The sequence below is a fragment of the Pristis pectinata genome, chromosome 21 (genome assembly GCF_009764475.1).
Source record: "Pristis pectinata isolate sPriPec2 chromosome 21, sPriPec2.1.pri, whole genome shotgun sequence".
Classification (NCBI taxonomy): Eukaryota; Metazoa; Chordata; class Chondrichthyes; order Rhinopristiformes; family Pristidae; genus Pristis; species Pristis pectinata.
The window spans coordinates 11,672,522-11,695,161 of record NC_067425.1 but is presented as its reverse complement, the minus strand read 5'-3'; the positions used below and the strand labels follow the sequence as shown (position 1 = coordinate 11,695,161).

The window sequence follows — 22,640 nt, the reverse complement described above, 5'->3', positions numbered from 1 at the left end:
ATGTATGCACAGGTGCAATGGAAAACTTATTTCCAGCAGCATCACTGGCACATGGCATCAGCTGCACAACATTCACAAGAAAAACGTAAATTAAATAATCATACAAGAAAGAACACAAATGAGACAAAAAGAAGTCCCTTGTAATGCGAAGTCCATAGTGTTGCCATACTGAGGTAGTGATTAAGATTGTGCAGGTTGGCTCAAAAACGAGTGGTTGAACTTGTCCTCAGGGTTTTAGAATATTTGAACTGCGTTGCATATAAACTCTTCATTCCATTGCTTTCGGCCAGTGAAGCCATGCAAACACAAGCCACTGCATGTGTGCACTGCCTCTGAGGATGCTGCATTGCTGGTTGGAGTGATTGGCGGGGCGGGGGAGGGGTGAGAGGTGACAGGAAGTGGCGGCGGCGGCCATGTTTGCCCCAGCGCCGTGTTCCCAGCAGCTTTGTTGTGGCTCCTTCTCCTCCGTGTTTAGCGGGTGAAATGGAGGCGACCTGGGGCGCCTTTATATTTCAGGTGAGGCCGCGGACGGCGGGCGCGGCGGTCGGGCCGGCGGGGGAGGCGGGATTTGCAGGAGGCGGCGGCGAGGAGGGAGGTTTTTTGTTGTGTGTGCTGTGGCTGGGCTGAGCTGCAGACAAGCCCGGCCAGGCAGCGGCATAATGGCCCAGGCAGGCGGGCACCCAGCTGGGCTCCAACCCGGCAGTGCAACACGCACCAAGCAGAACACTTCCATTCTCTGCACACCAAAACACGCGAGAATGCAATGCATTCATTTTGAGTTGAAACCCGATAAATGCAATACGTATATTTACTCTAAACTGCAGTCCCAACAATTGCAGTCCTTCTATTTATTCCAAACTGCAGCCCAGCATTTGCAGTGTATTTATTTCCTCTAAACTGCAGGCCGACAATTAACTTTGCGTTAAATTCTCTATTTGTAAAAGCAAACATCTGTTATTTTTAAGCATTAACTGCTTCAATTTATTACTGAGTTCTCTTCTCTTCTCCCCCCCCCCCCGCATCTAATAAGTGGCAGAATAATTTCATATGGTATCCAACCCACACCCACACATACCCATTCTTATGTCAACAACCATTTTTGATCCCGTTGTGTATATTTTAAATCTTTTAATTCTGTACAACAAAAAATGCATTTGATTTCACTACGCAGCGGAACTACAATTTTATTTAGTTTGTTTTAAGTGTGATGCGGATCATCCACTATTTTGGTATTCTGGCTTGGTGCTTTTCTAAGTATGCAAAATATTGGTAACATTTCTTCTGTGTTGATGGCAAGCAGTATGGTTTTTAAATTTTCTTCATGTGCCATGACCTTAGAACTTGTTGCAATGATTGAAATATTTCATATACACTAAACGGGTTAATTCCAGCATTTTTGCTTTTGAAAGGTCACCTTTGTTCTCAGTGCTAAAAAAAAATCACAAGTTTACTGAAATGTATGGCTTTTGTTGCTTTTCAAAAAATATCAAATTGTGATGGTCTTGTCAATAGGGATCTGTTTTATTGATACAGGCCTGCTTGGTCTCAGTTGAGATTTATGCTAATTTCCAACTTTCCAGTTTCATTAATTTAATACAGTTTTTCTTAGAATTTAACACGCTTCTCTCTGTGTGTATTGTGTACAACTGATGTGATTAAACAACCAAGAAATCCAAAGTCTGTATTGTACTGCTTGGTGATCAGCTTTTCCTTGTGACAAGGATATCCACAAGTGTGTGTGTAAATCTGCCAGCAGAGCATTCCTTGACAAACCCTGCACATTTTTGCACTTCCACTCTTTACGGTATTAGCTGGTGTTTTGTTTCTGCAATTTGACATAAAATGCTGGAGCCAGTGAAGGTGACCATCTGAGTAGATTTAGATGCAGCCTTAGTCATGTTTGACCAGCTTTTATGTCTGTTGTTGAATCAGCTGGTGAAGAAGTAGAAATAGTCAGGCATTAGTCCTCTTGAGTTAGGAAGGAGAAAAAAATATCAAGCAAAAACCCTCCAGCAGCCTCACCTGTGAGTGTATACGTAGACTGCAACTTTTATATGTGAATTGGATTTGGGAGCACTCTTCCTTATGATCAATATTGTCATATATAAAATAATTTGCTGAAGTATAGTTGTGGAACCAAATAGCATCAGGAAGTATTCAAGAAGAGGGAAAATAGCATCTGTTCCTGAGTTATGTGCTTCCACTATTGTTTTGTATTTATTTATTTCAGGATGTGGGCAGTGCTGTTAACACCAGTATTTATTGCCTTTGACAACCTGGTGAGCTGCTGCTGAACTACTTCAGACTGTGTTATGGAGTTGCTCTCACAGTGCTGTTGTGTTGGGTAGGGATTTCCAGGACTTTAGATCCAGCGACAAAGAAGGAATGGTGATATATTTCCAAGTCAGGCTGACCTACAACTTGGGAACTTGCAGGTGTAACCATTCCTTGCACCTGCTGCTCTTTGTAGAGTGCGCAGGTTTGGGAGGTGATGTTGAAGTAGCCTAGATGAGTAACTGAAGTGCATTTTGCAGAAGGTGTGCATTCCAGCCACAGTGGGCTGCTGGAGGGCAGGAATGTTCAGGGTGTGGGTGGAGTACCAAATAGGTGGGCTGCTTTGCTGAAAATTGCATAGGGCAAAGAACCAAACCCTTTAGGAAACAGATTGCCTTGGATTGCTGCAGCTTATATTTACCAAAACAATTCCTGGATGTGACAAATTAAATAATAGAGGGATTACATAAACTTGGGCTGTCTTTTTAAAAAAAAGTTGTCAAAATACTGGCAGTAACTCTTGGTAAGTTGGGAAAACTATCTCCACTCTCCGGGGAAGTTAGGGCAAGAAGAACTGGTTTTAAAATTGGAGCTTCTCAGGGTTAAAAGTTAGCAAACATTTCCATGTGGAACAGTTGTACCTGTTTGGAACTCTGCTGTAAAAAGCAGGTGATGCAAGGCCAGTTATTACTTCTTAACCGGTAATGAATTTTTGATTTATGATGTATTGGTTTATTATTGTCACTTGTACTGAGGTACAGTGAAAAGCTTGTCTTACAAACCGATCGTACAGGTCAATTCATTACCCAGTGCAGTTACATTGAGTCAGTGCAGAGTGCATTGATATAGCACAGGTAAAAGCAATAACAGTACAGAGTAAAGTGTCACAGCTACAGAGAGAGTGCAGTGCAATAAGGTGCAAGGTCACAACAAGGTAGATCGTGAGGTCATAGTTCATCTCATTGTATAAGGGAACTGTTCAATAGTCTTATCGCTGTGGGGTAGAAGCTGTCCTTAAGTCTGGTGGTACGTGCCTTCAGGCTCCTGTATCTTCTACCTGATGCAAGAGGGGAGAAGAGAGAATGTCCCGGGTGGGTGGGGTCTTTGATTCTGCTGGCTTCTTCACCAAGACAGCGAGAGGTGAAGACAGAGTCCAAGGAGGGGAGGCTGGGGTCTGTAATGTGCTGGGCTGTGTCCACAACTCTGCAGTTTCTTGTGGTCCTGGGCAGAGCAGTTGTCGTACCAAGCTGTGATACATACAGATAGGATGCTTTCTATGGCACATCTGTAAAAGTTGGTGAGAGTCAAAGGGGACAAACCAAATCTCTTTAGCCTCCTGAGGAAGTAGAGGTGCTGGTGAGCTTTCTTGGCCATGGCTTCTACGTAATGGAATTTGGGGAAAAGGCAGGTTGAATAGAGTAAGGTCATAGTTCAGTCATGTCATTAAATGATGGGACTGTTTGAGGGGCTGAATGGCTGACAGCTCTGCCTCTATTTTGATATGTTACAGCAGCTTGTGCTTGTGTGGGGTCTTTTAGCATAAATCACCCAGTCCTTCATTTGGCCAAGAAATGGGTCAAATAACTTGTTGGTAAAGGACAAGCTGAGCTAGTTGTAGTGGATGAGTGGCAGAACAGATGGGGAAGAGGCTGGGGCTGGGTGGGTGGGGAATTGTCTGGTAAAAGGCAGTTGGGAAATTGCCTGACCAAGCCAGGATGTGGGCTGAAATTCTGGTAGTGAGGAACACCAGGAAGGAATAGCCTAGGACTGGTGAATATGTAGAGTGGTTGAAAGTTTGGAGTTACTCAGAATGAAGATGCTAGGTGAATGAGAGCTAAAGGATGCATGGAGCTCGACCCCATTTCTCCAGGGGTTTTGTAAGGAGAGTTCAGGACATTAGCAGACATGTTTGAGAAGTTGATCAATGCCTTTATATGTGTTTCTTTGTGAATCTAACTTATTTGCTGTATTAAAGCAACAAGCATACTTTTTGCAAGAACATTACAGTTTATCTGTTAAGGAGTGAATTGTTCAGCAAGCATCTGTGGAGCTGAAAGAGTTCATGTTTCAGGTCAGTGACAGATCATCAACCTGAAATGTTAGTCCTATTTATCTCTTCACAGATGCTGCCTGACCTACTGAGTATTTTCTGTCTTTGGAGTCAGAGTAATACATTATGAAAACGGGCCCTTCGGCCCAATTTGCCTATGCTGGCCATGGTGCCCACCAAGCTAGTTTCATTTGCCTGCATATGGTCCATATTCCTTTAAACCCCTCCTATCCGTGTACTTATCCAAATATCTTTTAAATGTTGTTGTTGTTGTACCTGCCTCAACCACTTCCTCTGGTAGCTTGTTCTGTATTTTTATTTCAGATTTCCAGCATGTGCATTTTTTTTTCATTTTTGTCCAGTTTTGTTTCATCTGGTAAAGGAAATGGCAAACTGGAGTATAGTTTCGTGGCAACTGGCAAGCCTCTGTACTGCAGTGACCAAAGTGGCCTTGAATTACTTGACCCGATGACCTGTGTTATTAGAATACCTCACCACTAAGAACATGTTCTTCCGAATCATTGGCGAGTAGAAATTGGCAATAGGAATCCTATGCTCTTCTCCTATGTCTCCCCCATTCCATTCTCATTAGTCTTATTGAGAGTAATTTTAGCATCTCTGCCACATTGTTGGTCAGTTCCACTGAGCTTTTAACCTGGAGGCTCCTTTGATGTTTCATGCAGGGTCTTGCCTCAAAACGTCAACCATCTGCCTCCACAGGTGCTGCTTGATCCACTGAGTTTCTCCAGTAGATTGTTTTTGCTCCAGATTCTAGCATCTGCAGTCCCTTGTGTCTCCTTTGGTGTTTCTCCTCCTTTAATCGGTCTTTCATTGTTTGCTTGTCACAAAGTTAATTACAGAGGAGACTGAATATTTACTGCAATTAAACTGAAAGATCAAGACTGATTTGATCTCCCTCATTTTTCTGAACAATTTTTGGTGTCAGTGACCTCTGTGGAATTACCTAGTTTGGCTCTGTGAGGGAGGAGCTACTGTACCAGTTTGGTATAATTGAAAGTTGCTGAAGGATGTTGGTCCAGTGGATTGATTGGTTGTTTTGTCTGGCTCAGTAACTTGTCCTAGAGAGGTTCTCTGCCAACATCATTAGCATCTAATTCAAATTAATGTTGGAAATGCTGGGAAATAAATTACAATGAGAATTCTTTTCAAGAAAAGCTGAGAGGAAAATGTGTTAACCAGAATATTAATAAACGTTTAACCTGTTGTCAAAAATCCTCCAGTTATAGGAAACTTGTAGACATTTATTGTTTTCTCCACTGCTCTGAAATTAGTAACCTTATTTTTCTTGGGTAGCCTTTTGCTCTTGAGAATTTTGCCAATGGCAGTTAGTTATGTCTGACTTTAGACTCTAGTAAATGACAAATTGTTTTAACCTGGAGGGCAAAGGATGACGATTCCAATGTGGATTGACTGTATCCTTATCCATTTGCCATACTTGCATCTTAAATACTGTAGATGCTGCAAATCTGAGATAAAAATAGAAGATATTAGACATATTCTGCAGGTCAGGCAAGGTCTGTGGAAAGAGAAACAGACTTATTCCTGTACTTTCATGGGTCCTGGCGGGTTTTTTTCTATTAATTCCTCTGGTAGGTTTTAGTGCCGCATCTGAATTCGAACTCATGGTCGGATCAAATTACATACTTTCATAAGTTACTTGATGGTTGGGAAGGGCCAAGATGGCTCATTATCCCCTTAGGGATGGAGTAATAAATGCTGGACTTGGGCAACAAATCCTGTAAAAGTGACTACAAATTTACTGAAACTGCACACCAGACCAGTATTGAACATTTGAAGCTGTTGTCAGCCAGGATGAAGCACTGCCCAGCAGACCTATCCATATCTGAGTGAAAAATATCCCTGCCAGTAGAAATGGGTTCCCTACCCTTAAATATTTACCTTTCAAACCATTGAGGAGCAATTTTTCACTTTAAATCTTATGCATGTAATGTAGACAAGTGATTTTTCAGAATCATAAAAGCTTAAAATTATATCAGTCAGGACTAACTGAATGGCCCAGTAGTTTTTAACGGGCTGAAAGCTAAATTAATTTGGGGATAATCTTGTTCTTTTTTCACAAATGGTGTAGGTTTCTGATTATGGTTTTCCCACTTCATATTAGAATTCATGCTGAAATGTTTAATTGTGGTTTGATAACCAATACGGGCCTTGCGGATTCTGTTGCAGCTGGTAAATTCTGTGTGCCTCTTTAGATTTCCTCTGCTGCTGATATCTCAGAGCCTTGTCTAACAGCCAGGCTTTCCTGCACTGCCTTTTATGAGCTGAAGGCAGACTTGGTTGACACGTGTTTGTGGCAATTTACTAGGGAGTGATTTGGTTCAGAGTTGATTGGCTCAAGTTGTAATTTTCTTTTAATGATGTCATCAGATCAGTCTTTAGCTATGGCGGCAGTGTTTAGTTTGAATGGTGTGGAAAAACTGGAATTTTTTGGATGTAATAGAAGTTTTCTGTTGCTTGTAAACAAAATGTTTGACAGTGCCTTTCCATGCTGTTAGGAACCAAGTTTCTTGGAGAACCCCATTGCATCAAATTGGGAAAAGGAGCAAATAATGCAGAAGCATTTTGAAGGGTCTGCAAGCTTCCTTCCTGGACACACTCCCATGTCATGTTGTGCACTTAGCTACTGTGGGTGGCAGTGCAGGAGGTCACAGAGAACATCCTTCTCAATCCCTATGGGGCTTACCCTACATTAGTTCACTTGTGAGTAACACCCTGGGTGGAATATGTTATCTGGCATAATTAAATTGAAGTAACTGTGGTGCTTTGTAATTCCTTCTCAAATAAAATATGACTGAAACTTCTGTAGAACTTATGCCTGTAGAAATGATAGCTACAAGCTGGTAGATATCAGGCACTCTGGAGCACATTCAAATCGCCTGTGTGGACATATCAAGTTAGTATGTGTTGGTATTGGTTTATTATTGTCACTTATACTGAGGTACAGTGAAAAACTTGTCCTGTATACCAATCGTACAGGTCAATTCATTACACAGTGCAGTTCCATTGAGTCAGTACAGAGTGCATTGATGTAGTACAGGTAAAAACAATAACAGTACAAAGTGTCACAGCTACAGAGAAAGTGCAGTGCAATAAGGTGCAAGGTCACAACAAGGTAGATCGTGAGGTCATAGTCCATCTCATTGTATAAGGAAACCGTTCAATAGTCTTATCACAGTGGGGTAGAAGCTGTCCTTAAGTCTGGTGGTATGTGCCCTCAGGCTACTGTATCTTCTACCTGATGGAAGAGATCCACAGTAACGAGACCCTTGGTACCCACCAAAGAGCAAACCCTGCAAGGCGCTACACCCATGCTCTTTATCACCAGATTCAACTGAACTTGAGGGGCTGTGATCAAATTATATTGAGCTCAAACAGCACACTGTTCCCCATGCACTCGCATACTTTAGTGTTGTCACTGTTTACAGTGTCATTACAAAGTACAAGCACACTTCCTTAAAGGAAAATTCTTGTTAAGAATGCTTCAAATTGGCATATTTTGAATTGTTTAACTTGGTGTGAACAATTGACCTAAATGTACAATGGTCACAGGATTGGCTGAAATTTTGGGGATATTAGTACTGTGTATCTCTACATTTGGCGGTCCTTTTGCTGCTGTATCATGCTATCTTTTACTTATGTTGGTACCTCCTGCCCAAGTGTGGACCCACTCCCCTAGTTTATTAGCTTCTAATTCAGTAACAATTAAATGTTCATCACTGTGCAGTCTTTTAGTCTTGGACTTTTTCTTAAATAAATCTTTACACTGAACTGAATGGCAGCTGGTAGCTCCAAGATGTGACAGGGTAGAATGTTGGCACTTGGGTAAGCAAGGGATGAAAATGTGTTCTGCATTTTAAACTGTATTTTTAGTAGGACTCAACATGTCAAAAATATATTGAGTTACCTTGAACTGTTGCTTACGTTGGCATATGTGGCAGCAACTTGACACATTACAACAGTGAGATGAATGATGGTAGCTGGACTATTGTCTCTGCTGCTGTAGGTATTGTTATGGCATCTGTAATGTTCAGAACAAGCAAGCAGGGTCTTGCTGCTATCAGAAAGGCACTACCTTTTGAAAATGTAATAATCCCCCATATTGCAATGCAGCAAGATGCACACAAAAAATAGCAGTGCGCATAACTGCTTGGGCACATCGTTGTCTTAATTTTAAAGTTTATTTGATCAGCTTTATCTTCCACTTCTGCAGTTATTAATTTTGAAAATACAGTAACCAGTTCTACAAAAATATATTGAGTTCCCTGATGGTTCAGTGGCTGACTGTGTCTGTTTTGGTACCAAGATGTGCCAGCTGGAAAGATCTCAGTGCACCCATTGGGCTCAGGGATAGATAAACATATGTCCATTGAGAGAAAAATTTACCAGTCATTCCTGGAAAATGTTTCTTTGTTAAAGTTAGGTTACAAAGTTTGAGCTTCAGCCCTGTGGTTTAAAGCTATGCTGTTTGGTAAAGATTGACCCACCTAGACAAATTACTTCAGCAATATTGCATGAATCAATGCCTTCACTAAGGAATTGCAAAGGATAAAATGAAAGAAATTGCTGGTTATTTTGCTCTGACTGCAGTTCACTCTGAAAAGCTCCATGAAAGCCAAAAGAAGTTTGAGCACCTGTTTCATCATTTAGTGTTTCCTTGATAACCATAATTTGTAATTTTCCATATTTTTACAGCTTTAATTCTGGTGAAACGGACCAGTTGAAATTTCATGTGTGCTGTTTTTTCCAAAATTTAAGGGACTAAGTTGGCTCCTTACTTGTGACTGCAAATCTGACAAGATGCTTTGTAAGTGTAATATTTTTCTCTGCTTTTTAACAAGCCAACTTGTTCATGAGGCACAACCAAACAAAAGCAGACACTGAGGTGAAGAACATATGGCCAAAATCATGTTCAAAATTATTCCTTTTGATGGGTACAGGAGACGGGATTAAGGAGGGAATGCCAGTGAATGAGATCTGTGTAGCCATAAGCACTGACCAAAGAACTACAAGGAGGAGGAAGTGTGCAAAAGAGGCTGAAGCTGGAGTTTTAGACAAGTCTTTTAAGGCCACAAGGAGACATAACAGGAACACAGGATTTCTAATGGAGAAATTGCGAGACTGCGACCAAATGTAGTTAAGAGAGAATGAGGTCATTTGATGTGGTTTAGTGAGAGCAGAGTTTTGGATGAGGTGTAGTTTATAAGAATAATGGATGAAAAGCTGGCCAGGAGAGTAAAGAAATTGTCCAACCTATTGTTGGCAAATATTAAAATTCATGTTTATTATTACTGTATAATATGATGTGAAATTAGTTGTTTTGTGGCAGCAGTACAGTGCAAAGACACAAAATTACTATAAATCACAAAATAAATGGTGCAAAAAAAAGAATAACAAGGTTGTGTTCGTGGACCGCTCTGAATTTTAATAGTGGAAAGGAAGAAGCTGTTTCTGAATTGTTGAGTGAATTCAGGCTCCTGTACCTCCTCCCTGATGGTAGTAGCGAGAAGAGGGCATGTCCTGGATGGTGAGGCTCCTTAATGATGGCTTTTTCAAATGTTAGATGAGCTGACACAGGCCAGGTGAGCAATGCTGAAGAAGTGGAAGATAAAGCTGATCAAAGTAACTTTAAAAAGGCAATATGGGGTCTGAGGTTAGGTGCTGATTGGTCTCGAGGGTATAGTGCAAGAGCAAAATTTGTAGTTAATTCAAGAATGGGTGTCTGACAGCTAATGTGGGAGGGATCAAAGAGGATGGAGATTGTGTGTCGCTGGCATGGAATCAGCAGTGTCTTTGGACAGGACTGCAAGGGAGCAGCACATATTTGAGGATGGAAAGGGGACCAAAGAGGAACAGTCATGGCTGGACATGTTCTGCCAATGATTGGTAAAGCAGAAGTATAATCAAGTGAGGGAGTCCTCCTGAGCTGGGTAACAATGTGAGAGAGGATGGCAGCTGTCTTAAAGTTTATCAGAGGGCCACATGTTCACATCAAGTATTACGTGAGTCATTGTTGTTCTGTATGCATAGGTGAATCCTATGCCAAAAAACTTGTTGGGAGGCTTCGAAAACATACATAATTTCAACACGATGTTGAGACTCTAATGTTGATGCCTGCTTTTCACATTCTTGTGATGTCCGAACTTGTGTTACTTCAGACATTTGCAATGAAGCTTATGTTTCTTGGCGTGGCCTTTTGAGAGTGCAAACGATGAAGCTGGAGAATTCTCAGTGTTGTTTATCATCCCTCTTCCCCCTTCCCTTTCTTATTTGCATAGTTTTTCTTGTAGAACTCATGAGGTTACCTTGAAGGAGAGTGGATCTTACCTCCCACAGTAATGGGTACAAAAAGAATCCAAAAGAAAAAGGCTTTTTTTTTCTCCCCCATGGAGTTTAAACTCATGTCCTCTCTTTGTGTTCTCTGCAGTTGAGACTAGTTATAATACGTCTCCAGTCTTCTATGTTGCTATGCATTCCCAGCTTAGCTTGTGAAAGCAACTTTTGGAATGTTAATTTTGAATCAGTTCAACTGTGTACATAATTGAACAGTGAAACATTGCAGATGCTGGAAATAATCCATAGGCCGAGCAGGATCTGGGCAGAGAGAAATCAAATTAGTGTTTCAGGTCGATGACTTTTCATCAGAATGCTTTTGAGGTTTCTGATAAATGGTCACTGCTATGAAGCATCTGTCCTCCACACCACCCTGCTTCCTGCTCCCCCCCCCCCCACCCACCCAAAGTTGTCTGACTTGAGTATTTCCAGTACTTAATGTACATTTTGGAATTGATTTGATTCAGGAATGCTTCCTAAAATAACTTTCATTGATAATTTGAAATTCGTAAATTACACTTTGGTTCATCAAGGCTGCTGTTTGAAAATGTAGATCCCACCCACCAGCTCTGCCAAGTTCCCTGTACCCAAAGCTCTGTCCTATTAACTGCTGACAAGTGATAACATTTTAAATTTGAATTCACGGGGAGAAGAAAGTGCAGCTTTTTCTTCAGGTCAAATGAGCATTCTTTTCCTGCCTGCAGTGCAATCAAAATGTACATCTCATTCAAAGACCTGCATTGCAGAAGGATTTTTTTAAGAAGTAAGTCCCTGTGGAAGGTCAGAATTTCAGTTCAGTTGATGCCTTGTGAATGTGTTGATCCAATTTGCTATGCTAACGTGCTGCTTTGACGCAAAGATGTTGATAGATAAAATTGGCACAATATCAGTTGCTCTCCATGCATTCAGATCGTTGAAGCACTCACAGTGCCAGCATACGGCATCTGCACATGTATGGAACAATGGGTCGTTGTTTTCAGAGCTCACCAATGTAGAGACCGGAATCAATTAATTGCATAATTGCAAGATAGTGGTGCACAGAGGTAGCTTTCCAGACTCGGAGCCTTGATCTGGCACCTGAAATGGATAAAATGTTTTGGCACAGGTGAGCGATACTTGTTTGCTCTTGGGCATACAGGACTTGCAAGTACACAAACATAGCTTATGTTTTCTTTCAGATGTAATTGCAGCCGTTATTATGATCACGCTGCAATTCTCATGAAGAGCCTGCTTTAAAACTCTGGTTGTTTGTGTGGTTCAGATGACACTTGGCATGATTGAGTGTAGTGATGTAATCAGTAACCTTAAACATCTACTGATCTTTTCTCTCTGCAATCTTCTTGTCAACTCTCCTCAACATAGTAACTGTTGCTGGGTATTTTTCCAAGTGTGTCTGCAGCAGCCAATTGCATCTCATGGAAACAACTACTCTCCTGTGTATCAGCCTAGACAGTGAATGTGAGCCAAGTTATTCCACGATGGATGTATTATACATTGTCGTAGTGGATGGTAGAAAGTTAAAGCCCTGGCTGCTGTTACGGTCTCCCCATCTTTCCGAGCACTGAAGAGTACTTGGAAAGTAGCACCACAACTGAGGTCAGGCAAGTTCATGCGGTACAAGTAAAATAGTTTTATGTACTTTTTATAAAAAGGTGCTTATATTGTTCCAAACTTGGCTGCATCTGTAGAAACTGAACTTCCATGTAAACTCTCTTAGAACCCTTTTAAATTATTAATGAAAATGTTATTTTTTGGCCTATGCCCTGAGGTAACTTTGAGTGCAGCTACTCCACAAAAGCTGCTTTTTTTATTCTGATTGTATTTTGTCAGAAAGATTAAAGTGTTGGTGATTGTAACTGCTCAAAAGATTAATGTATCCTGCTACAGCATTAGTCATGTGGATAAGGCAAGTCAGTACATTGACACCATGCTTCTTAAAGCCATATTCTTCACTACCCACCAGATTGCCTTTTGTCTTTTTCTCTTTTCTCCTTCATTAAGCTGTTCAAGCAATAGCTTGACATTGTACTTGTAGCATCATATTCACCTTATTGGTTGTGTCATGGGTTCTTATGTTATGCATGATGTTTACATGGCTGCCGTGCCATCACTTCTCAATGTCTTGCATCTCAAGCTGCAAGCAACAGAGGAAGCAGCACCTTAAAATCTCCCTGCAGTGAGACCCATAGCAAAGTAGGAGTGATCCTGGCAGCATCGGCATTGTTTCTTGACCCCTTGAAGTCTCATGGTTTCAGGGCAAACAAATTCGAGCAAGCTCCTGATTTTCTTGTCACCCCTCATCCTCTCCAGTCCCTCAAATCTTAACTGACAAATCATATTCCCCCATGTTGAATTTGACTTGCTAGAGATGAGGGAAGCAAAAGTAAGCAATGTACTCTTTATAAGGGACTGGAGAATGCACCTGGTAGTACGAAAGTATCCTGAATGACTTGGGTGCCAGAGTCCATGTGGGCCAACTGATGAAGGATCCAACACTTGTTTTATTCCCACCTATTTAACATCCATCTGTTGGTGTCAGTCTTGATAAGAATAGCCATTGCACAGTCCATGTGATGACAAACTCCTTATTACAGTGGAACATTGTGGCATCCGGTGCCTTAGTGAGTCAGACCAGTAGAGTCAAGTTTATTGTCATAGGCATACATACACGGGATTGGTGCCATGAAGATTAGCTTTTTGCTGCAGCAGCAGCACAGTACATTAGAGTATACCTGTAGTCCTAAGGCTGAGTGTCTGTGGGCCATCAGTGGTAGCCTGAACATTTTACAATCTGTACCTCGCTACCTCCCACCTCCACCAATTGATCATCAAACCAGAGGGTCAGCTTTGAAATGGGATGAAGGATTGATCAGAAGATGTTGCAGGAGCGACATCATGCCTATCATAATGAGTTATTGAATTCTGCATGAATACCAAACATAAGCAACAAGCCAAAACTTGCTGAATGTCTCTAAATACAATAAATCAAAGCAAAGGTCTCTTGCTGTACTCGGTTGAGTTGAGGGTGCTGGTGGACAACTGGATATGCTGCACTTCATGGTCAAGTTTCGAGAAGCATTAGCTTAAAGTTCTGTGTAGATGATTCTCCAGGAAGAACTTCACCATGGGTTGCAACCCATTGGTCATATGGTTTGTTCCACTTCATATTGATATGTGGTTGGATGCCATTTAGCAGATGCCAAGGATTTAATGTCCTTACTAAAGACCTGTACTGGCTACCCCCTTATCGAATAAATTTCTTTGGTATTCAGGAGAGTTTTCCACAAAAAAGTATCCCAGAGCAGATGTAGGGCAAGCCATATTAAATTTAATAATGATTCATATTTGCTAAATTTAGCAGTAAACATATTTATCTAATAGTGATGACGAATGTAATGCATTCAGTGTAGCATATGAAACAACAAGAGGTATCTGGCGGGGACTTGGCAAGATTAATGTTAGCAAAAATAGAAGTAAAGAAGGAAATAGTGGCACAAATGAGTGATCCCCATGACCAGATTAGTATTGGTTTATTATTGTCACTTGTACTGAGGTACAGTGAAAAACTTGTCTTGCATGCCATTCATACAGATCAATTCGTTACACGGTGCATTGAGGTAGTACAGGGTAAAAACAATAACAGAATACAGAGCAAAGTGTCACAGCTACCGAGGAAGTGCAGTGCAGGTAGACAATAAGGTGCAAGGTCATAACAAGGTAAGTTGTGCGGTCAAGAGTCCATCTCATCGGAAAAGGGAACCGTTCAATAGTCTTATCACAGTGGGATAGAAGCTGTCCTTGAGCCTGGTGGTATGTGCCCTCAGGCTCCTGTATCTTCTGCCTGATGGGAGAGGGGAGAAGAGAGAATGACTGGGGTGGGTGGGGTCTTTGATTATGTTGGCTGCTTCACCAAGGCAGCGAGAGGTATAGACTCCATGGAGGAGAGGCTGGTTTCCATGATGTGTTGGGCTGCGTCCACAACTCTCTGCAGTTTCTTGCAGTCCTGGGCAGAGCATAAGCATGATGCATCCAGATAGATGATTCTATTGCAAGATTTTAGAGAGGTGAGAATATTAAAGTTGCTCCAATAACCTTCCAGAGTTCACCCGATTGGGGAACCATTTCATTAGATTGGAAAATTGTACACTTGGAGAACTGGAGTAAAAGGTTGGTAGAATTTTTATGCTGGTGAGAGTGATAAAAGGGTACCAATTAATCTGTAAATCCGGTGGGCAGCTGCTTTGGAATGTAATCAAGAACAGAGCACCTGAATACCTTTTCAGTGCATCAGAGAAGGGTGGGTCCTATCTAATAGTGCCTTTTTTTTAAGGAGATGTTGAAAGTAGTACACCAGGAAAGTCCATCAATGCCATTCAAATGGACTTGCAGAAAGTATTTGGTGAAGTCCTGTATAAGGCCATTATCTAAAGTTAAGCTGGTAGAATTGAAGCCAGACTGTTGACCTGTTAAGGAAATTGGCTGAGTGGCAGGCGACAGTAGGATTAATGGTCTGGTGGTCAAATTGGCATGATGTGACTTGTGGTTTCCTGCCAGGATCAGTGTTGAAGCTGCAACTAATCACCATATTTATACTTGGTTCGTGTGATAGAAAGCCACATCTAAGTTTGACAGTGCCACAGTGATGGGCCACATTGTAAGCAGTGTGGATGGAAGTATAACTTTACAAAGATATTAATAGATTTAAATGAATGAGCAAAACCAACATGGGTTTCAGTATAGATAGATATGGGGTCATTCACTTCGGACCTAAAATGGATAAATGGTGAAAAACTTGTGATGGTAAAGGTTTGATGGAGACATTGGGGGATGGAGTGGTATTCTATGCACATCTACCAGCGGTCTGCTACTAAAAATAAAGATTGTGAATGCTGGTCACGGTATTTGGAGGACTGAAGTACAAGGAAGGTAGAAGTTATGTTATTGCTATACAAAGCCCTGGCTAAGCCACGTCGAGAAAGTATAGTCAGCAGTCCTGAGAAGCATGTTGATTGAGGAGAGTGCTTGGAGGGATTGCAGGTAGATTGCCAGAATGTTACTTGGACACAAGCTGGATGTGTACTAGAAACTAAGAATATGAAGTGATGATTAGAAGTTTTCAAGATCTTAAGAAAAAACAATTCTATGGAAAGAAGCTGTTTCCACTGGTGGGGAAGGCTAGCAACAAGGGCACAGTTTAAAAATTTGAATAAGGTCTCTAACAAGTGAAAGCAGGAATATTTCTACAAAATTGTGGTAGAAGTTTAGAATAGTCTTTGGCAAACTAATATAAATGCTGGGCTGGTTGATAATTTTCAATCTGAGATTAACTAGAGTGCCTGAGGATAGGGAGCAAAGACAGATGTAAAGTGTGAGGTCACTTATGATAATGAATGACAGCAAGCTTAAGGAATGAAAGGTCCTCCTACCCTAATTCTAAATTTCTATAAGCTGTTCAGTACAGCAATAATTGGGATCCACCCAACAATAATGAAGATAACCCAGATGTGACCTATCCACAACAATTAAGATAAATATTACCTTGGCGGTTACGACCCTATCGTCATGGAAGTGATAATGTCATTGACAACTTAATCAAGTAGCATCTACACTACAATAATCTCATCAATCCTTAATTCACTTTCTGCAAAAAGTGGTAGGTTTTGTGGATGTGGATGCAAGATCTGAATGTCATTGAAAGAGTGAGAATGATTGCCTTTGACATCAAGGTGGTCATCAAAAGAAAGGGGCATCAAGGAATCCCTTTTCAGAGTGACTGGGGAACAAAGGAAACCCCTCTGGCTCAAGTCACATTTGACACCGTTGAAGCTAAAAAAAAGGTTCTGTGGAAGTTTCCCAGGAATTCTCCAGACAGTGTGCTCAGTCTAATTTTTTTTAAGCTGCTTCATTATTGGTAAGGCCAGAAATAGGACTTTGAGTGTTGGTATCATTCTTTGATAATGAAGCTGCCACAGTGACCCTTAAAGCAGCAGATGAGTGTTGGTAGCATTCATACTAATTAATGACGGTCTTAAACAAGTGGAAGGCCATTAAATTCCCATTTGGTAATGTTGACCAAAGGCATAGCAGGGTTGTCCGAGGTTACCAAAGCCATTAGCTCTTCAAGTGCTCTAGATCAAGCAGTGGCATGATGGAAAATGCTTGGATTGGTTAAAAATTAGGCCATTTTCAAGTTGCTTGACATCATTCAGGATACGCCAGTACACTTGATTGTTACTCTGTATCCACCCACTCCATCACTACCATACTATGGTTATAGTATGTATGACCTGCAGTATGTATTATAGTGACTCGCCAAGATAACTTCAACAGACACCAAGACACTGAACCCCTTGAACTCTATTGTTATTCTCCTGAGTAATAATGTCAAGGGAATGTTATCACCCCCAAACTGCACACAGTTCTAACCTTGATGCGTTTTGCTACCCGTTGTTTCTGTTGAGTCAGTAATCTGTGAGATCGCACTCATTGCAAGGACTGCAGCTAATCTTGGAGAAGACCAACTGCCAGCTTTTCAGTTAACTCTGACATTACACTTGGCCTTGCCAGCATCGTCCCTGTCCAGAGAATTCATCATTTTAAAGGTGCACTGGGTGCTATTGCTTCTCGCCTGTCAGTATCATGTCCAAATGTCTAGACTCTGTAATTATCATCAAGATTATGGTCTGAAACAATGTCAGTATAATAGCTGAAAAATATTACAGTCTTAAATTGTGTCAACTAAAACAGATTGGATCTGAATAGAATTTGGGTGGGGGGGTAGGATTCTGGAGATTGGAGAGTGGCATTTGGGAGTGTGTTGTAAAAATACTTGTCTGGACTTTGGTTGCATTGGTTAAAGACACATTCACCAGTGTTCCATTGCTGTTACAAGTTCAGGGTGCTTGAAACAAAAAAACAAACTGCTGGAGGAACTCAACAGGTCAGTCAGCATCTGTGGAGGCAAAGGGATAATCAGTGTTTCGAGTCAAGACCCTACATCAGGATATCAGGAGTCCTGAAGTAGGGTCTCGACCCAAAACATTGACTTTCCCTTTGCCTAACCCGATGAGTTCCTCCAGCAGTTTGTTCTTTGCTCCAGATTACAGCATCTGCAGTCTCTTGTCTCCATATTACAGTTAACCTTCTGACCAGTTGGTATGCAGGTAAGGGAAAACCAAAAGTGTTTGTAACTATGAAGCCAGTGTGGAAGGCTTTAAACATAAGTACTGTATCAAGTTCACAAGATGCAGTTGAGATGAGTTCATCTGTACAGAAAGAGGCAGTTATGAAGTACAGCAGTGTTCAGCTGACTCTCACTTGTGTTTTGTAGGCAGCTGATGTCTCGCAGCAGCAACACCAGCAACATGTGCAGAATAACCTGCTGCCAATACTGCATTCAGTCAATGAGCCACGTGAGCAAGTCCCCGTGACCACGTTGCCTGCAGCCCCAAAAACCCCCGATCCCAAAGAAGCACCAAAACCTACGGTGACCGTAGAGAAGAAGGAGAAAACCAGAACACCAGTGATCTGCAGTTACTGCAGCAAGGCATTCAGAGACAGTTATCACCTGCGACGACATGAGTCATGCCACACAGGAATCAAGTTGGTCTCACGGCCGAGGAAAGTGCCGACCATGGTTTCACTGATGTCATCGGCGCCCGGTGTGGGTGGCACGGCGTCACTGGTGTCGACTGTTGCAGGGATGCTGACTACGACTGCCGCCTCCACCTCCACTGTCACCAGCAGCACCTCGGCAGTCACAGCCAGCAAGAATGCAAACAGGCGAGTGAAGAAGAATCATGGCTGTGAACTGTGTGGCAAAGCATTCCGTGACGTTTACCACCTCAACCGGCACAAACTTTCGCACTCGGACGAAAAGCCGTTTGAGTGTCCAGTTTGCCAGCAACGTTTCAAGAGAAAGGATCGCATGAGTTATCATGTGCGGTCACACGAAGGGGGCATCAACAAACCTTACATCTGCAGCCTTTGTGGAAAGGGATTCTCCAGGTAAAAACTACAAGGTTTAGGGGATGGTATGGAAAAGAAGGGGAGGTGGTAATTGGGATCATTGCAGATGAAGTACAAGCAGTAAATCCATCATAAAAGAGAAAGTGCTGGAAATGGCAAAGTCTAGTCAAGTTTATTGTCATATGCACAAGTACATGTGTGCACAGGTACTAAGAAAAACTTAAGTGCAGCAGCATCATAGGCACATAGTGTCGTATAATCAGCAGGTCAGGCAACATCTGTGGAAAGAAATGGTTACTCTTGCCAGTCTGAGACCCTTTGTCGGAACTGGGAAAAAGATTTTTAAAAAAAAGTTGGTTTTAAGTTGGAGAGTAGGTGGTGTAGGGTGAGGCCAGGTGAAATGGGTTATTGGGGCACTTGGAAGGTGATTTAGCTTCTTTGTCTTGGTTGCCAATAGCAGTGCTGTGCAAAATGCTGCAAGTTCATGCTTTTTTTTTGAGGGACTCGCTCACAGATAACATTCCAGCATCCCTATATAATAGCCAAATAGATTTGGTGACATTCTGCAATCTCTCATGCTTTTATCAGGAAATTATATTGTATGCTTTCCAATGTTTTTGTTTAAAAGAAATTGGTAAATACAAACTGAATGTAAAATGTTTTCAAAATAGAATGCAAAAGGGTTTGAAACTCAAGAAATTTATCACTTTGTCCTAATGCAATTTTATGAACCTATCAGTTTCAAAGGCTGTTTTTTATCGACTGACATTTAATAAACATTAGTGTCAATGAGTTGAAACATGAATAAGAAAGTAATGTAAGTTCAATGTGGTTGACAAGGCATCCTGGTGCATGATTGGACATCTTTGTCTTTGTTTAACCCTTTGATTTTTAACTCTGCTTAAGCTGCGGCTATTTGAATTGTTTGTGGACAGTGCAGAGGCACTGAGGATGATAAAAGCAACTGCTGCTGTCCCAGTCAAAATCAGCTAATGCCACTGGCTGATGCTTTGGAGCTTCTGTGTAATAAGGGCTGATATTGTCTTGGAGTGTGCATATGTTTATAAAATCATCAAATAGAGCTTTTGATAGTTAATTTTAAAATGTAAATGTGGTGCTTATTTTGTTTAAATCTAATCCCTGGCCTTCTTTTTCCTCTCCAGGCCAGATCATCTGAGCTGTCATGTCAAACATGTTCATTCCACAGAGAGACCCTTCAAATGCCAAGTAACTTCCTATTTTTCTGTTTTAAAGCCAGTTAAGAGGTGTTGTCCAAATGGATAAAGAAATGTTCAAAGATTGTCAATTTCAAAAGGTTGTCAAAAGTTCCAAAACTGTTCTTTAACTCAAAGTATATTTTATCATTTTCTTGCTGCACATCTTTGCGATCCCCATGGGAAGAAGGTGAAGAAGTGGTCCATTGCCAAGTGCTACCAGGGCAACTCCGTGGGTTACTTGCTAGCTCATCTGAGGGATGCGGGGAAGGGTTGCCACCCCAACTTTGCCCAACTCCATTTCCTGTCTTCTCTTCCCCACTCCCCCTCCCCCACAACCTGCCCTTACTTCACCCCTCCCCTTCTTTGGGAAGACTGATGTAACAACCGTAAAGTGGGAATATTGACTGAGGGCTTCCAGTCTCAAGCCAAGTGCTCTAGTGTCCACCTGTTGCTCATTGGGGATCACAATTGCTTGATTTGCTTTGTGGTGTTCAATTGACATTCTCATGGTTTGGAGATAAGTATTATAGAAATGCACATCTTTCAATGGGTTTTCTGAGTATTGTTATTCCAAGATTCTCCAAAGTTAATGCTGTGCAATGGAGGAAGATTTAAAAAAAACTGAGATTTAAGCAAGTATGTGCCAGGAAATTGAGGGAAAATAGATTACTGGGAATGTTTCTTGAATTGGTAGATAAATATGAGAATTACATTCCCACTGATTCTAAAGACGAGAAGGTTTTCTTTTGTGAGTGGGGCTGTGGAAATTCGAGTAATTGTGAATATACTTCATGAAACAATATTGGATAAAGGAGAAATAAGTGTGCTAGAGGGAATAGTACCAAGAACTAGAGATCTTTAAACAAAACCTTTACAAACAAGTGCCTTATTAGAATATATCTACTGTTTATTTTATTTCTCCACCCTATTTGGCACCTTTTGTTAGAGCTCCACGTGAATGATTGATGTGAAGAATATTTCTATTCTAGGATATCCTGGACCTAATACTAAACTCTCCCTACTTGCCAACACGGAAATGTTAATTTATCCCTGTGATTGACTAAAACTAGGGTTGTATAATCAGGAGTGATATCAGAATTCCTATTTAACTCAATATTAGAACTTCAATGGCCATGCCCCCCCCCCCCAATACCCCACGCACACAAAAATTGTTTAGATTAGATCGACTGAAAGATTCTAAATTGGGATTTGTTGGTTGAAGTATCAGAACTAAGGTGAGCAAGTGGTGTTATCAAACAGGTAAGTTGTGACATAATTGAATAGAAGTGAGGGGGTGAGTACCACATTCCTGTACATATACTGAAATGCCACTTGCTTGACTGTTCTATATCTGACGTCATCTGAACACTAAAACTGAATATACTGAACCCTTTAATGGAAAATAGTATTGATCATCAAATATCACTCAACAACCAATTCCTTAATACCATTAAACTCCACCCATGGTTGAAAATATTTATATTTTAAAAAAACCTTTCAGTTCCACCACACTTCTCATGGCGATGAAATAAGAGCCTTTTTTTATGTAAGCAAATACACAAGGGTTTCATATCCTTTCACATTTCAGCTAACTGCCATTTTCCAACAGGGTCCAGCTACCGGGGTTCTGTCACTGTCATTGTAACCAATCATGTTGCTCTCATTAATAATAAGAAAAAATATTCCTGTTTATTCAACGTCTGCTTAGCTTCATCTGAAGCTGGTGCAGCTGAGGTTAGCAACTAGTCCTGCAGACAAGTGCAAGCGTGAAATTAGAAGAGGTTTGTGTTTTACGTTCTATCAGCCAAGACTTAACAAATGCCTACAGGAATATATTGATCTGGATCTAAATTTTGTTTTTAATATATAGAATTGTATTTCAAAAATAATAATTGAATTACTTAATGGTATCATTGTCAAGTGAATTTGATAACATGACTTGTATAATACATTTAATAAAACAAACTAAGTCATTAATGACTGTCTTGTGTCCTCATAGACATGTGATGCAGCTTTTGCCACCAAAGATCGCCTGCGTTCACACATGATACGCCACGAAGGAAAGGTGTCCTGCCACATCTGTGGCAAACTGCTGAGTGCAGCTTACATCTCCAACCACATCAAAATGCATAATCACAATCAAAATCACAACTGCAATGTCTGTAACAAAGGTATGGCATTTTTGGTAGAATTCCTAGATACCTTTAAAAGGAAAAACAAAAAACAACTGCAGGTTCTGGAATCTGAAACAAAAATAGAAATGCTGGAACAACTCATCTGTGGAAAGAAACCAGATAACATTTCAGGTCAATGAAACATTAGCTAGTTTCTCTTTCCACAGCTGCTGTTTGACTGGCCAAGTTGTTCCCAGCGTTTTTGTCTTCATATTAATGTGGGAAAAGGCTTTATGAAAATATTTTACAGAAGTCATTCCTTAGGTAGTGTTAAAAAGTTATTGTTCCCAGTTTGTGGAATTGAACAAAAGATTTCTGCACCTCTTGATGAAGGTGTTATAGTAAAAGATGTATTCTTACCACAATTCTCTCGGTTAGTCCCAAATTACAAGCTCTCACTTATAATAATGTAAACTGGGAAAGCTTTAGCCAATATTTTATTTTTCTGAAATCAACTAAAAAAAAATGCCTTTACTGTAGGTGTTGAGAAAATTGGTTGCTATTTTAACTGGAGAACTTTTAGTCAACGATCATCATGCCAACTGAGTGCTTTTAAACTGTGCTTGAAGTGTAATTTAGGAATTC

General features: G+C 40.9%; 1 protein-coding gene across 5 annotated transcripts in view; it reads left to right on the top strand.

The window, feature by feature from the left end:
• Nucleotides 1–407: 407 nt before the first annotated feature.
• Nucleotides 408–22,640, top strand: part of LOC127581468 (vascular endothelial zinc finger 1-like) — a 41,044-nt gene continuing 18,811 nt past the window's right edge. For all 5 annotated transcript variants that reach the window (XM_052035926.1, XM_052035924.1, XM_052035923.1 and 2 more), the window contains exons 1-4: nucleotides 408–516; nucleotides 18,027–18,703; nucleotides 19,828–19,891; nucleotides 21,881–22,052. In XM_052035926.1, coding sequence (XP_051891886.1) covers nucleotides 484–516; nucleotides 18,027–18,703; nucleotides 19,828–19,891; nucleotides 21,881–22,052 — 946 coding nt within the window. In that variant the 5' untranslated portion in view covers nucleotides 408–483. The remainder of the gene's footprint in view (nucleotides 517–18,026; nucleotides 18,704–19,827; nucleotides 19,892–21,880; nucleotides 22,053–22,640) is intronic.